Below are 13,140 nucleotides of genomic sequence, written 5' to 3'. Positions count from 1 at the left end.
TTTCCTGCAATCTCTGCACCTTTAAAATACGGATTCTTATTCAGGTGTTTAAAGAAAGGATCGCCTGGCAACACCAAGTCGTAATTCAAAAAATAATATTAAAAACTTCCCTCATTGTAAAATATACTTAGGAGCAAACTGCAAGAAATACCACGTTAGTGGTTCCCAATCTTTTGACACCTGACGACTCCCAATGAATCATTACTGGAAGCCAGGGACCCCCAAGTAATTTGTACGATTTAAATTTCAAACATTAAAATGGTAATTCGCAAAAAATGCACAAACACGTACACACCAAACAAATTCTTGAGTTACTAAAGATATACATTTTTTATAGTGAATAAATATGAAAAAGTTGAAACATTGTAATCGGAAGGTTGGCGCTGCATCTGGGTGACTAACTTTTCAATGTTTTATTTAGGAAAGTTAAACCCCCAGGTCAGATTCTACATTTCCCAAGCGATTTCAGTTTTTATTTTTTAGGTACCTAAGATTTGAGAAAGCTTTCACATAAATATGTGGTGTCCCCCGTCTGGCATCCACACATCAGGTACCACATATCAATATCTCATCCTAGGCAATGTAGAAGGCGACTGGTTTACTATTGCAGGCTATAGGAGGTGGGGTGCTAGGGATACCGGGATGTCATAAATATATAGACATATCGCTCACAATGACACACAGCAATTGGTGCGGGGCATTGTACTCCACCTTTCCGTAAGAGATGTAATGTGCTTGTTTGTAATCCTATTGCCACTTGTTTACATGAATCTTCCAGTTTGTTTGTTTGATTTAAGTTTTGCTGGCTTAGAAGTTACAATGACTGAACCAGTAACTCCTGTCTCACCTTAGAAGCATATGTACAATGCTACCACTGGACATTGAAATATCCGTGGAATGATGTGTACAGCAATATCATAACTGTTTTGTATGTATTCTCTGAAAAGCTAACAAAAATGATTCAAAACACATAAATACGTGGTGGGGAAAGGAAGTAAAACCATAAGGGGCTCTCAGCTCTCCATAGCATCTCTGTCACATGTAATTAATTTGTTTGGTATCACCTCTCATACTAGTGTAGGGTGTCAGAGCACTTTACAGGGAACTACAAGATGTAAGATTCACATGTCTTCCACACTGGTAGGCATTTTCTAAGAGTGCTTAGTCTAGAGAAGCACAAACTCAGGATTCAGAATTCAGAACACAGCACAGTGTATTTGTCAATTTATTGATCAGTTAATTAAAACTATTAAAAATAAAATAAACACTGTGTACATTCAAAGTTAATTATTAAGCTAATGAAATTTAAATAAAAAAAACAGTAAAAATAGTCTCTGTATTGTCTCTTTTGCAACAAGGGGATTCTTACAAACAATTAGAACCGTCATGTGCGCTGCTAGCTGCTCCACCTGCCTGAGCTAGCAGCCTCCTGAGGGCTGTCACATATTTAGAACATCTTGCCAAAGCCCAGGGCGCGAAATGTGAAAAACAAAGGTTGGATGCCTCCATACAGGACCGTGCTCCCTGAGCCAGCACTACTGGAATTATTAGCAGTCTTCTTTCAGCTGTTAATTTAGGACAGCAGCACAGAAGGTGTAGCCAGCTTTCTTGGTGGTAAGAGCAGAGCTTACAGGTGCTATTTTGCCTGTGTGCGGACCAAGAAGGATTAAAGTCCTTAATTGGGAGGACTAATGTTCGCATATAGAGGATTTGATGCCGCACGTCTGCATTTGTTGCTTCTAGGAGTTATGGTTGAGGGGCTACGACCAAATATGAATCATTTATTGCTGGCACTGTTGTTGGGGTTTTAGTTATCAATATATTTAACTCTCAAGAGAGTTCCTTTGCTCTTTTATTAATCAATGTTTTCCAAACGCTGTAGGTCACTGTGTCTGACAGCTGAATGGAAGCTCCCGTTATGAAAGTCTTCTGTGCTTTACTTAGTTGCGTGTACCACGGGTTGCCGAGAGGCTCGAAAATCTTTCTCAGGTGATGTTTTAACGTAAGCAAATTGGCTGATGTAATATTTCAAGATTGCGGCTTGACAATCTATCAGCTGTGACATTAGGCCCATTTCCGATCTAAGCCTGGTGCAACATGTGTACTTTTGGTTGTTGTAAAATTTTTAAGTATGCTCTGCAGTGGACCTGTTCTATGGTGGGTTCTTAGGACCCCGGGAATGCCAGGTGGCCACATTGCAGAGCACGGAGTAATGTCACTCTCAGTATTGGTGCGGCCGAGGCGCTTCTGAGTTGATTATTTAATGTGGCAAGCCCATATGTAATGAGCTTTGTGTCTAATTGCATTTTTCTGTGCCCCTACTGTGTTGTTTTCTGTGAACCACACCCCCACGTAGTTGTGTTTCCTGGCTGTGCAGATGACAACACTGTGGCTAGTTCTGCCTTTAATAATAAGAATGTATTTCTACGCAAGCAAACCTTTTTTTAGCAACATAAGGAAAATAAAAGACTGGGAATAAAACAACGTTCTAATTTGTGCCTTACAGTTTGCATGCAGCTCTTTAATGGCAGTTTATAGCTCACTGTGCTAGATTATGATTGTAACTTATGAACTGCACAGTAACAAAAGAAACTCTTTGACAAAAGCAGTAACCCAATGTGCTATGCGCCTACAATGCTGGTCTTTGCATGAAACACGTTCTTTGCAGCAGCCATATTAACCATCTCCGTTACCTTTGAGCCAAAACTGCCACTAGACTAAACTCCATCTCTCTCTCCAGCAGGTACATTAATCACTGGAGTTATCTTGACACTTTTGTTTTTTAAGGAACTTTGCAGTGCTTTTAAAAGTGCTGCACAAAGGAAGTAATAAATATTAAGATACACGTTTATCAGAGGCCGCAGCTGGAGAAATGCCTTCCTGCCGGCCCAGGCACCCCCTGGGAATGTGTCACAGACCACTGGCGGTCCGTGGATCACTCTGACATATATCAGTGGGATATGATGATATGTGATGCATTCTGACATATCTGCGTACAGACATAGCAGTCTCTAGCATTCATTGAATTTACATACTCGTACAACATTTTTAAATATACATTATCTGAATAATCTCCTCTAGACTCATCTAAGTGTAATGCTTTATCATCCAACATACAAACATTATTGTCATTAGGACTAAGGGCTTGTGGGGGAACACTATTAATTAATTTCTTCCCTTCAGAATGTGCAGAAGAAAACACTCCTATTAGTAATACTACTAATACTACAAGGGAAAAAAAGCAATAAGGCACTTATGTATCTACTCGTATTTTTCTTGTTTGGCTCCATGTCGTCTTTAGAATCAGATCTCTTAGTAGAGTAAATACTGCAGCAGCAAGATATCTTTGTTGGTTTAACAAAAGTGAATAGCAACAGAGTTCAAAGTTCATTGAGCAACAATGTGTAAATCTTTGTGAAACTTCCCTAACACTACTCCGTGTTCATCTAAATGACAACCCTCTTCCTTCTTTAACTGAAACCTTGGAAATCTTCTAAATTATCTATCCCAATCAACAACAATGTTTCTAACATCTACACGAACCAAGTTAATTGAAGGCAGTGAAAATTAAAAATACAACTCAACCTTGACATCCAGTTCATAGAGATTCTGCTGAACCGGTATGTTCACTTCAACATTCCCTGAACTCTATCTGTGACTGTGTCATTTGCGAAGTAAGTTCACTCTGGTGAAGAATACCTACGACTAGGCACTCTTTCTCTCTTTCACCTTCTTAGTGCCACACCTTTGTCGTCACTTCCACTCAAATCAGAACTTTAAGCTTCTTCAGCAATTGTTGGTGGCACACGTTCCTTGGGTAGACTCACTTTCTCTCTTTCCTTCTTTGTAGGCCAATGGTCTCTAGCTTCCACTCACTTTCTCCCAGCAGCAGTTTCTTCTTCAGGGTCTGAATCCGAGTCTCTTATTCACCACAGGCCAAGGTGTGTTTGTTTCTCCTTTGGTTCAGATATAGCGTGTTTAAGACCACGTTCAGCTTGGTCTAGTACTGTGTCTGGCTCCCTTTGATCCCCAGCAGCCTATGTGTCCTGTTCTTGTCCTCTCTCTCACACCACTGATTCTTCTGGAACAGATGCTGTTGTGTCGAGGGGACAAGCAACAGTGCAATTATGGAAAGCGCATATCCAGTTGGGGAGACCTCCACACTTTACGGCTGTCGTCATTATTAGGATCACCTGGTAAGGTCCACGCCAGCAAAGTTCTAAAGTTCAAAATGCCTTTCTGACAAGCTTCTTCACCAAGAACCAGTCTCCTGGATTGAGGCCATAGCATTGTTCTTAATGTGGAACTGTTGTGGTGGCTCCAACCTGATGAGACACAGAATGCACCACATCAGCTGGTCCTTTGCAATAATCGAGGACCACATCATCAATAATATTCACAAGTGCATTTACAGTCTTATCACCCTCCCAGTTCTGAACTCACGGGGGACAGTGCGGTCTTTCGATCAGGAATACTACGCAAAATCAGTAACACAAGAGGCAGAGCTTCAGGCTATTTCAGTGATGATGAAGCACACACCTTTGCCAATACGGATTTAAGCGTGCCATTCACCTGCTTCACAATTGCAGTTCCATATGCAATGCTGCGCAGAGCAATTTTAGGACCGCATTATTGAAGCGATTTCCTCAATCTGATTCGAAAGAGGTCGGGATACCGGACCTCGGAATGAGTTCTCACAATAACAGCTTAGTTACAGTGAGACTACCATTTTGCATGGGTCGCCCCAGTGCTGAAAGGTAGCAAAAATCAGGAAAATAAAATGATAATACAATTATTTTATTATTATTTTTATTTTTCTGCTTAGCTACCGCCAGTCCGCCGAGTCTAGGGTGGGGCACGGCTAGCATCCTCTGCGTAAGCAGGGGAGGAGGAGTAGTCAGTGCACTCTAACTGCGCATGTCAGTTTGTCCGGCTGTCTTAGGCCGGCCAAACCGACATGCACACTTAGAACTCTCCACCGAGCTGCGTGAGGTGGAGAACCAGTGCAGGCTCCCACTCCCTAACTGAGCGGCATTTCAGCCTGCTCAGGCCAATCCTAGTGCTTCTCTCATGCTGGACAACAGCATGAATGAAGCGTCTGGAGTGGATGGGGAGGGGGAACAAGAAGAGAAGAACCAAGGTGGCAGGAGCAGAGGAACACAGAGGGCCGGCAACGGCAGGTACGTCTTTTAAAAAAAAAAATATTTGTATTGTTTTAAAAAAAAATGTTTTTTATTATTATTCTGCCCCGCTCCGTGCACTGCCCCTCTAAGCCTTCCTGGCAGCAGCCACCACTGTCCTTTTGCCTAGTTGGGTAATCCTCGACCCAACAGGAAAAGATACACACTACAACCAGAACATACCTCAATCTATTGCACACAGGCATTTCAATGAAATCCATTTGTATTCTGTTGAAATACCTTCCTGACCTTCCTATATGGCTCAGAGTAGCTGCACTTATTTTCCCAACATTGTTCTGTTGACACACAAGCCATCTATGACACAATGGTTCAACCATCAACCTAAATTTAGGTTTGAACCAAGTCTGCCTAAACAATCTCACCATGGCATCCCTCGCCCCAATATGAGCTAGATCATGGAAATGTCTAGCCATAGGAGTTAACAGACTGTTCCGCAACACTGATCATCTGTCCATTTAAACCCAAATGTCATCATCTCTCTTGACATAACCTTTCCTGACCCAACTCTGTTGTTTTTCCTTAGACACGTCCTCATGAAGCCTCTTCACTTCATCCCAGGTATCAACTGTTGTCAACAAGAGGTTAAAGTTAGTCTCATCCATTGCTTCATTTGTGAATTCACCATTGAATGTACAAACATTGTGTGCACAGTACTTTGCAACCTTGCCAATGTACCTATTGCCCAAAGTAGCATAATCATCTCCAGAACGAAGTGCAGGGCACTTAACCACTGCTATCTGCTCTGGCAATTGTAGTGCATCGAGGAGGTTTCACACTTGTTTACCATTCTGGATCGGGGTTCCAGAAGACGTCATAAAGCCTTGCTGAGACCACAATTGTCCAAAATCATGAATTACACCAAAGCCGTACTGACTATTGGTAGAAAGGGTACAGACAGCATAGGCTGCTTTCAGACTTCCTCCATTGTCTCTTAAGCATGAACTGTCAACATAGAGGACATAATGAGATTCAGGTAATGGTACATCTCTGATGTCTGGTCTCAGTTTGGTGCCCAGTTCAGTGACAGTACGGACCTCCCTCTCATTGCAGAAAAATGCAAAAGATTTGTTATAATCGAGCATCCCTAGAGCCCGGGCATGACAGAGACATTCTCTCAGCTCCAGAAACACGACAAGATAGTCCTTATCCAATGGTACAAGGTCAGACACAGCCTTGTGTGTGAGCCTCTACAAAGGCTTAGCCATCAGGGAAAAGTTAGGTATCCACTGTCTACAGTAGCCCACCATTCCCAGAAACATCCCTACTTTAGTCTGTGTGGTTGGCAGACTCATTTTCAGTATGGCTTCAATCTGCTCTTGTGACACTTTCCTCACTCCCTTTTCAATGTAGTATCCATGATACTGGACTGATTTTGACAATATTGTAACTTTTCTGATGAAACTTTATCCCCATTCTCAGCCAGCTGGTTCAGAAATACAGTAGTGTCTTGTTTAAAAGTTATTGGGTATTCAACGCCACCATGAGGTTGCCAATATACTGGATCCAAACTGAGCTGCAAGGCATGACTAAGGATTCTAAATTTTCTTTAAAATCTGATTAGAAATTCACTATACACCTGTGAAGCATGACACCACCCATGTTAGGATCCTGTTTCTGAGATGGAATGCAAAAAAGAACTGACTGTCCTCATGCAATGGTTTAGAAAAGAAGGCCTGACACAAATCAATGACAGTGAACCACTCATTCTCACATGGAATCTGGTACAGTATTACAGCTGGATTCGGTACCATGGGGCAACAAGGAACAACAACAACAACATTATTTACTTTCCTCAAGCCCTCTACAATCCAATATATGACACTTGGTTTCTAAAGACCCATAATGGGAGAGTTACAAGGACTTCCCATTATCTTCTTCAGAATTCCCTGCTGTATCCTGGATTCAGTCACCGGGGTTATCCCAGCAATCGTTCTGGTGTCAAATTATATTGCGGGGTTCTCTGAAATTCAGCATTAGGCTTAATAGAATCTGGACAGGCTCTACACCCTTAATCAGTCCAATATCCTTTCCAATAAAATCCCACACCTCAGGTTTGACAGTTTCTCTCAAATTTGGGGGCCAATCTTCAAGTGTTAGCAATGTCACCATCATGCAACACGGCTCATATTTCATCAATTTGAAGACAGCATCCTCATCATGGATTTGGACTGCCATTCCTGCTGCAGTGCAAAAAGTAACACAATTGAGTTTTGTAAGTAAGTCTCTTCCCAAGAGATTCACTGGACTGCGATCACATATGATAAACTTGTGTTTATTCTTGAACAATCCTATTTTCACATTAACTGGGGCAGTCACTTGTTTATTCTCCTAACCAACAACTTGGATTTGTTTTCCTGAGAGGGATGGTTTGGGACTTCTACTGTTCTCAATGTAGAATGGTTGGCACTAGCATCGACCAAGAATGACACAGTGTGGCCATTCACCTCACTATCTATTAATAGTCCACCAGAGTGCCAAGTTCTCAGTCTTCCTTCCCCCTCGGGCACTATCAAGCTGATTGATCGGGCCCTTTCCATCATTCAGATTAAACAGAGGAAATTGTTGAAAAGGGTTATTATCCTGTGTCAAATTTGTTTTCATTCACGAACCCTGATTTATGTTCTGACTTAACCCAACAGCATTTTGCTGTGACAGCAGATGTTGAGGAACTTACATTATGGAAGCTTGGGGCACACTGAAATTTTGATTCCTAAATCTCTGCACACCCTCCCTCTAGTTTGTATTATTATTCTGAGAAGGTACAAATCTGACATTTTGGACCTGATTTGCTGGCTTTAAATTGCATTTCCACTTTCAATATGTGGCACTGTGTTGATCTTATTAGACTATTTACATCCATCTCTTTACCCGGATCTATAGAGGCTCCTCGACCTCTTCCCTGAATAGGATTTTGTGGTTGCTGGTATATACACCTTGCATTGTGCCCATATTATTTACTGCTAGTTGCTTCTGGCTAGTTCTTGGTGCAGCTTTCATTTGGGCAACCATCAGTTTTTCTTTTGGCCTTTTTCTGCTTCATAGCTATTTCATCATGGCAATATTTTGTGTAACATAACATTTTATCAATAACAGATCAAATGTTACTGGATCATCATGCTTATTTCGGGCCTCAACCCTGTCACAAACCTTGACACAAAATGAACCATATAATTTGCCTCTAACGTCCCCGTACCACTATACTGTTTAAATGCTTGCAGCAACCTCTCATAAAAAGCATGAATCGACTTCTTTGGTTCTTGAGACGTTCTGTCAATTTTGACCCAATCAACATCCTGAGGAGGCACCTTCCCTTTCAGGAATGTCATAACCACATGATATTTCTTCATTACCAGGGGTAAAGGACCCTTTGTCAATGTATTTCTAGTCAGTTCCACTGCAGGCCATCGAAAAGCTATCTTAAATTCTGTCCACAGGTCACTTGGAACAACAATGTCAAAAATTTATTCAAATCAATCCACACCTGTGACATTTTCACAAATCTTTCAACTTGTCAATACCACTCCACTAGCTTCTCTCACAATTTTGAGCAATTGTTGGTAAATGAAGCAAGATCACTCCAGTTCCATGACACGTGTACATAACCTCCACCAGGTACATCTCACAAACAGACATTTACAACACCTCCCTCTGCTCCAACCGGTGGTGGTTCACTTCAAGGTTTCTTTACCTCCATCTTTTTCGCCCAATTAGACTCCCATTCATCTAATTTGTTCCATTTCCTAATACTCTGAATATATTCTTTGATCTGAGTTTTTAGCCCTGAGTTCTTATATCAGCAATGTCTTTTCACTAAAACATAATCTATAGCACCTTTGCCGAGCCTTAGTCTTGTTTAGGTCATCTTCATATTTCTGAGACAATTCTGATAATTTATCATGAACTTGACCTGCTCGCTTAGTGATGTCCCCGCACAAAAAGGCGAGCCCCTCCTCTTGATAGGTCTCCAATTGTTATAAACCAAGATTTCCAACAATTATTGCGTCCAGTTCTACTGTCAATTTCGCTACATCCAAAGCCCTTTTTCTTGGTGTCAATGGAAGTGTTCCCTGACTCTTTTCTATGCCTGTACTCTTTTTAGATGGAGTGCTTCCATTAAAGAATTGTACCCATTTGTCTGTCTCCTTTGCAGTAATAGATTGGGTTACTACAGGAATCTTACGTGTGGAATCATTTCCCTGAGCACCTTTCCTTAAATTCAAAGGTGGTTCCCATACAGGAGTTGTCCGAGTTGGCAATTTCTGATATGTGCCCTTTGAAGTGCATCCCAGCATATTCTGAGTCCTGTCTATACTTGCTGCATATTGAGTGCTTGTACGTGTAGGAATCAAAGGGACCAATTCTCTATTACCTGAATTATTTGGGGGCATTTATTGATCCTGCAGCACTATTAAGTAATGCCAAATTGTACATATTTCTCCAAGAACCTTCTGATTTATACATAGGAACTACCGGGCCAATAGTAGCTGGTACCGTGAGAGCATCAATGATACCCAAGGTGTGGTAAACTGGGGCACGTTCTCTCAGACCCTCACTTCTTAGTTTGCAAGGAACACTAGTAGGAATAGGTCCTATAGGACTATAAGCCCTCTTATCCAGAGGCGTAGGAAAGGAAATTACGCCACTGCCTCCAATGCCACTGTTCCCACTCTCATTTCTAGCTTCATTATACGGGGTGGACATTCAGACAGTAGCACATCCAAAAGACTTTCTCCAGAATCTTCATCATCATCTATGCTCATGTCATCGGGCTCCTTTTGCTTCTTCGCCTTTTGCTTTCTACATTTTATTTCTTTCCCCTTCTCTTTCGGGCACATCTGTGGACAAAGCCAGATACAGCTTAACCCCCTCTCTCATATCCGTTCTCCACCTTTTTTGCTCACCATCCCATCTAGCATCTCCATAAGAAAGCATAGCTTTCTATGCCCTACCTTGTTATCTCTCCCTTTCCTTCACATGAGCAGCACGTTCTAAGCATTAGGTGCTTCGTATTGTGCAGGTCTAGGAGGTGGTTTCATTTCAAACTGTACCCTCCTCAAGTTTTCAATAATCCACAAATTAAATGTGCCATATTGTGGAAATCCAATAGGCCATCCTTTTCTGTAAGCTTGTACCACTGACCAAGCCAAACACATGTATGAAGCCCTACATTAATCGCCATATAATGACCTAGAGTACCTATGGGAGGTGCCACTTCACTAGCTCTGCTAGGAATATGAGCATTACCTCTGCACTAATCTTGAAAAACATTACAACCCTGGCGGTTGGTGTAAAAGTGGCAATAATACCTCCAGCAGGCTGGGGGTAATTGCCGTCAAATTATGACCATGGTGGTGAGAACTCCAATAGACAGCCACTTTACCACAACGACCGCCAGGATAGAAACAACAGCCACCACGGCGGTAGGTGCCTACAGCCAGCCGGAAGTCAATTTTCCGCCCACTATATTATGACCCAGGAAACCGCCACCTTTTCCGGGGCGGTACCAACGACATCAAAAGCCTGGCTGAAACACTGCGCAGAAGGGAAAGGACTCACCATTGGAGACACAGGGAACAACCACGCAGCCATGGAGCCCAATCTTCCCCATGCTCTTCTACGTCCTCCTCCACCACGAACACCAACAACAGCAAAGACGAAGACTGTGAGTACAGCCACCTAGCACACAGGGGAAGGGGGGAGGAAAAAGAGAGTGAAATACACGCACCACACACACCCCCACCCCGAACACTATACACACAATCAGCTGCAGTACTAAAACATATTTACCCCATACCTCGGATGAATAATGCTAGGAAAACAAGAATTTACTAAAGTGAGTGTAATAAGATCAACACAGTATAAATAATATGCAATGTAACAGATATATACAATTGTACAGTTCAAGGGACACTGCCCAGTCCTCAGTGTGCGTGGGCCACAGGCCAAAGTCCAAGGCCCCACTTGTCACCTGCATCAACATGGAGAGAACACTGCAGGGGCATCAGTTGGAAAATAGGCAGGCACCTCAGGGGGACGGGGGTCACCTCAGCCGGGAGATGGACCAAGGCCACTGGTTCTGGAGGGGGCAACATGCCCTGTGCTTGGTCCTGGGGAGTGCAAGGCCACAGGCTCTCAAGTGGGTGACTTGCCCACGTGCTCTGGAGGGGGCATTGTGCCCTGTGCTCTTGATCCTGGGAGGCTGGGTTTGGTGGGTGACTTACCCACTGGTTCTGGAGGGGGCATCGTGCCCTGTGCTTTTGATCCTGGGGAGTGCAAGGTCAAAGTCTCTCAGGTGGGTGTCATACCCACTGGATTTGCAGGGGACAGGCCGCACAGCAGCCCATGGAGGCAGGACTACATACCATCTGCCAGCGGTGACGGCTGCTCAGTGGTGGTGGTTGTGCTGCTGCTGCTGGTGGGGGGAGGCTCCAGCCCATCCCCTGCAGCCTCGGACAGCTGCCCACTGGTGGTGGCTGTGCTGCTGCTGCTGGTGGGGGGAGGCTCCAACCCATCCCCTGCAGCTGCTGCTGCTGCTGGTAGGGGGAGGCTGCAGCCCATTCCCCGCAGCCTCGGGCAGCTGCCCACTGGTGGTGGCTGTGCTGCTGCTGCTGGTGGGGGGAGGCTCCAACCCATCCCCTGCAGCTGCTGCTGCTGGTGGGGGGAGGCTGCAGCCCATTACCTGCAGCCTCAGGTGGCTGCACCACCATGGTTGGTGGTGGGGGCTCTGTCAGATCCCTGCTCCAGGCTCCTTGCCCTTCCTTACAGCAGCAGCTGGTGCTGGCACCTTGCTCTTCCTGTAAGCAGCTGGTGCTGGCTCCTTGCTCTTCTTGCTGGCAGCTGGGGCAGGCTCCTTGCCCTTCCTGGCAGCAGCTGGTGCTGGCTCATTGCTCTTCCTGCCGGCAGCTGGGGCAGACTCCTTTCTTTTCCTGGCAGCAGCTGGGACAGGCTCCTTGTCCTTCCTGACAGCAGCTCGGGCAGGCTCCGTGGTCTTCTGGGCAGCAGCTGGGGCAGGCTTCTTCACCCTCAGGACATGTGCCCTGGATCCTTTCCCACCACGGGTGGGTGTGGCGACTACTGGGCCCATGGACTGGGTGGGTGGGGTTCTTGCCTGGGTTTTTGGCACCCTGGCCAGACGTGAAGGACGTGGGGGAGGAGGGGTTGGGAAGAGGTCAGTGGTGGATAGGAAAAGCTTTTTAGGGACATTTGGGCAGGAAGAGGGAGAAGGTTTGGGAGTGGAGGAAGAGGGAGTGGTTTTAGGAGGTGTCTGCTGATTTTGGGTGCAGGCGCATGGCTGGATGCTGTTGTGAGGTGGATGGCTGTTGGGTGTCTGAGTGCTTGCGTTTGTGTACTTTAGGAGGGGGGACAGACACAGTGAAAGAGGACACAGGGTTTGTGTGCATGGCTGTTGTAGAGGTGTCTGCAAGTGAGGTGTGTGTTCTGCTAGGTGTGTAGGTGATGCTGGTAGTGGATGAGGATGTAGTGCATGCAGGCGTGAGTGTAGATAGAACTGGGAGGGAGATGGAGGAGGAGGGGGAGACAGTGGAAATTGTAGATGTTGGTATTGCTGCATCTGGATGGTGTTTGTGTGAGTGCCTGTGGGTTGATGTGTGGTGCTTGTGTTTGCCTGTGCCACTCTTGTGTGTTGTCTTGTGTGCATGCTCGTCTGTCTGTGTGCTTGGGATAGGTTGGAGTTGAGGAGAATGGGACTGGGAAGAGGAAGTTGGAGGGTGGAAACAGGGGCAATGGCTGCCATCAGAGAGGAGGCCGGAGCCTGGATCGATCTCTGTTGGGCCGCCAAGCCAGTGTGAATGCCCTCCAGAAATGCATGTGTCTGTTGCATCTGGACTGCCAGCCCCTGGATGGCATTCACAATGGTTGACTGCCCTACAGAGATGGATCTCAGGAGGTCAATAGCCTCCTCACTCAGGGCAGCAGGGCT

General features: G+C 44.8%; 1 protein-coding gene across 1 annotated transcript in view; it reads right to left on the bottom strand.

Annotated features, from left to right (window-relative positions):
* Positions 1-12,285, bottom strand: part of LOC138265137 (uncharacterized) — a 31,118-nt gene extending 18,833 nt beyond the window's left edge. Inside the window, exons 1-3 of the mRNA XM_069212680.1 lie at positions 11,965-12,285; positions 9,840-10,036; positions 5,986-6,143 (exon numbers count right to left, since the gene is read on the bottom strand). Coding sequence (XP_069068781.1) covers positions 5,986-6,143; positions 9,840-10,036; positions 11,965-12,285 — 676 coding nt within the window. The remainder of the gene's footprint in view (positions 1-5,985; positions 6,144-9,839; positions 10,037-11,964) is intronic.
* Between the last annotated feature and the right edge of the window lie 855 nt (positions 12,286-13,140).

This window comes from Pleurodeles waltl, chromosome 11 (genome assembly GCF_031143425.1).
Source record: "Pleurodeles waltl isolate 20211129_DDA chromosome 11, aPleWal1.hap1.20221129, whole genome shotgun sequence".
Classification (NCBI taxonomy): Eukaryota; Metazoa; Chordata; class Amphibia; order Caudata; family Salamandridae; genus Pleurodeles; species Pleurodeles waltl.
Note: the sequence above shows the minus strand (reverse complement) of the source record. Positions and strands in the feature narration are given on the sequence as shown.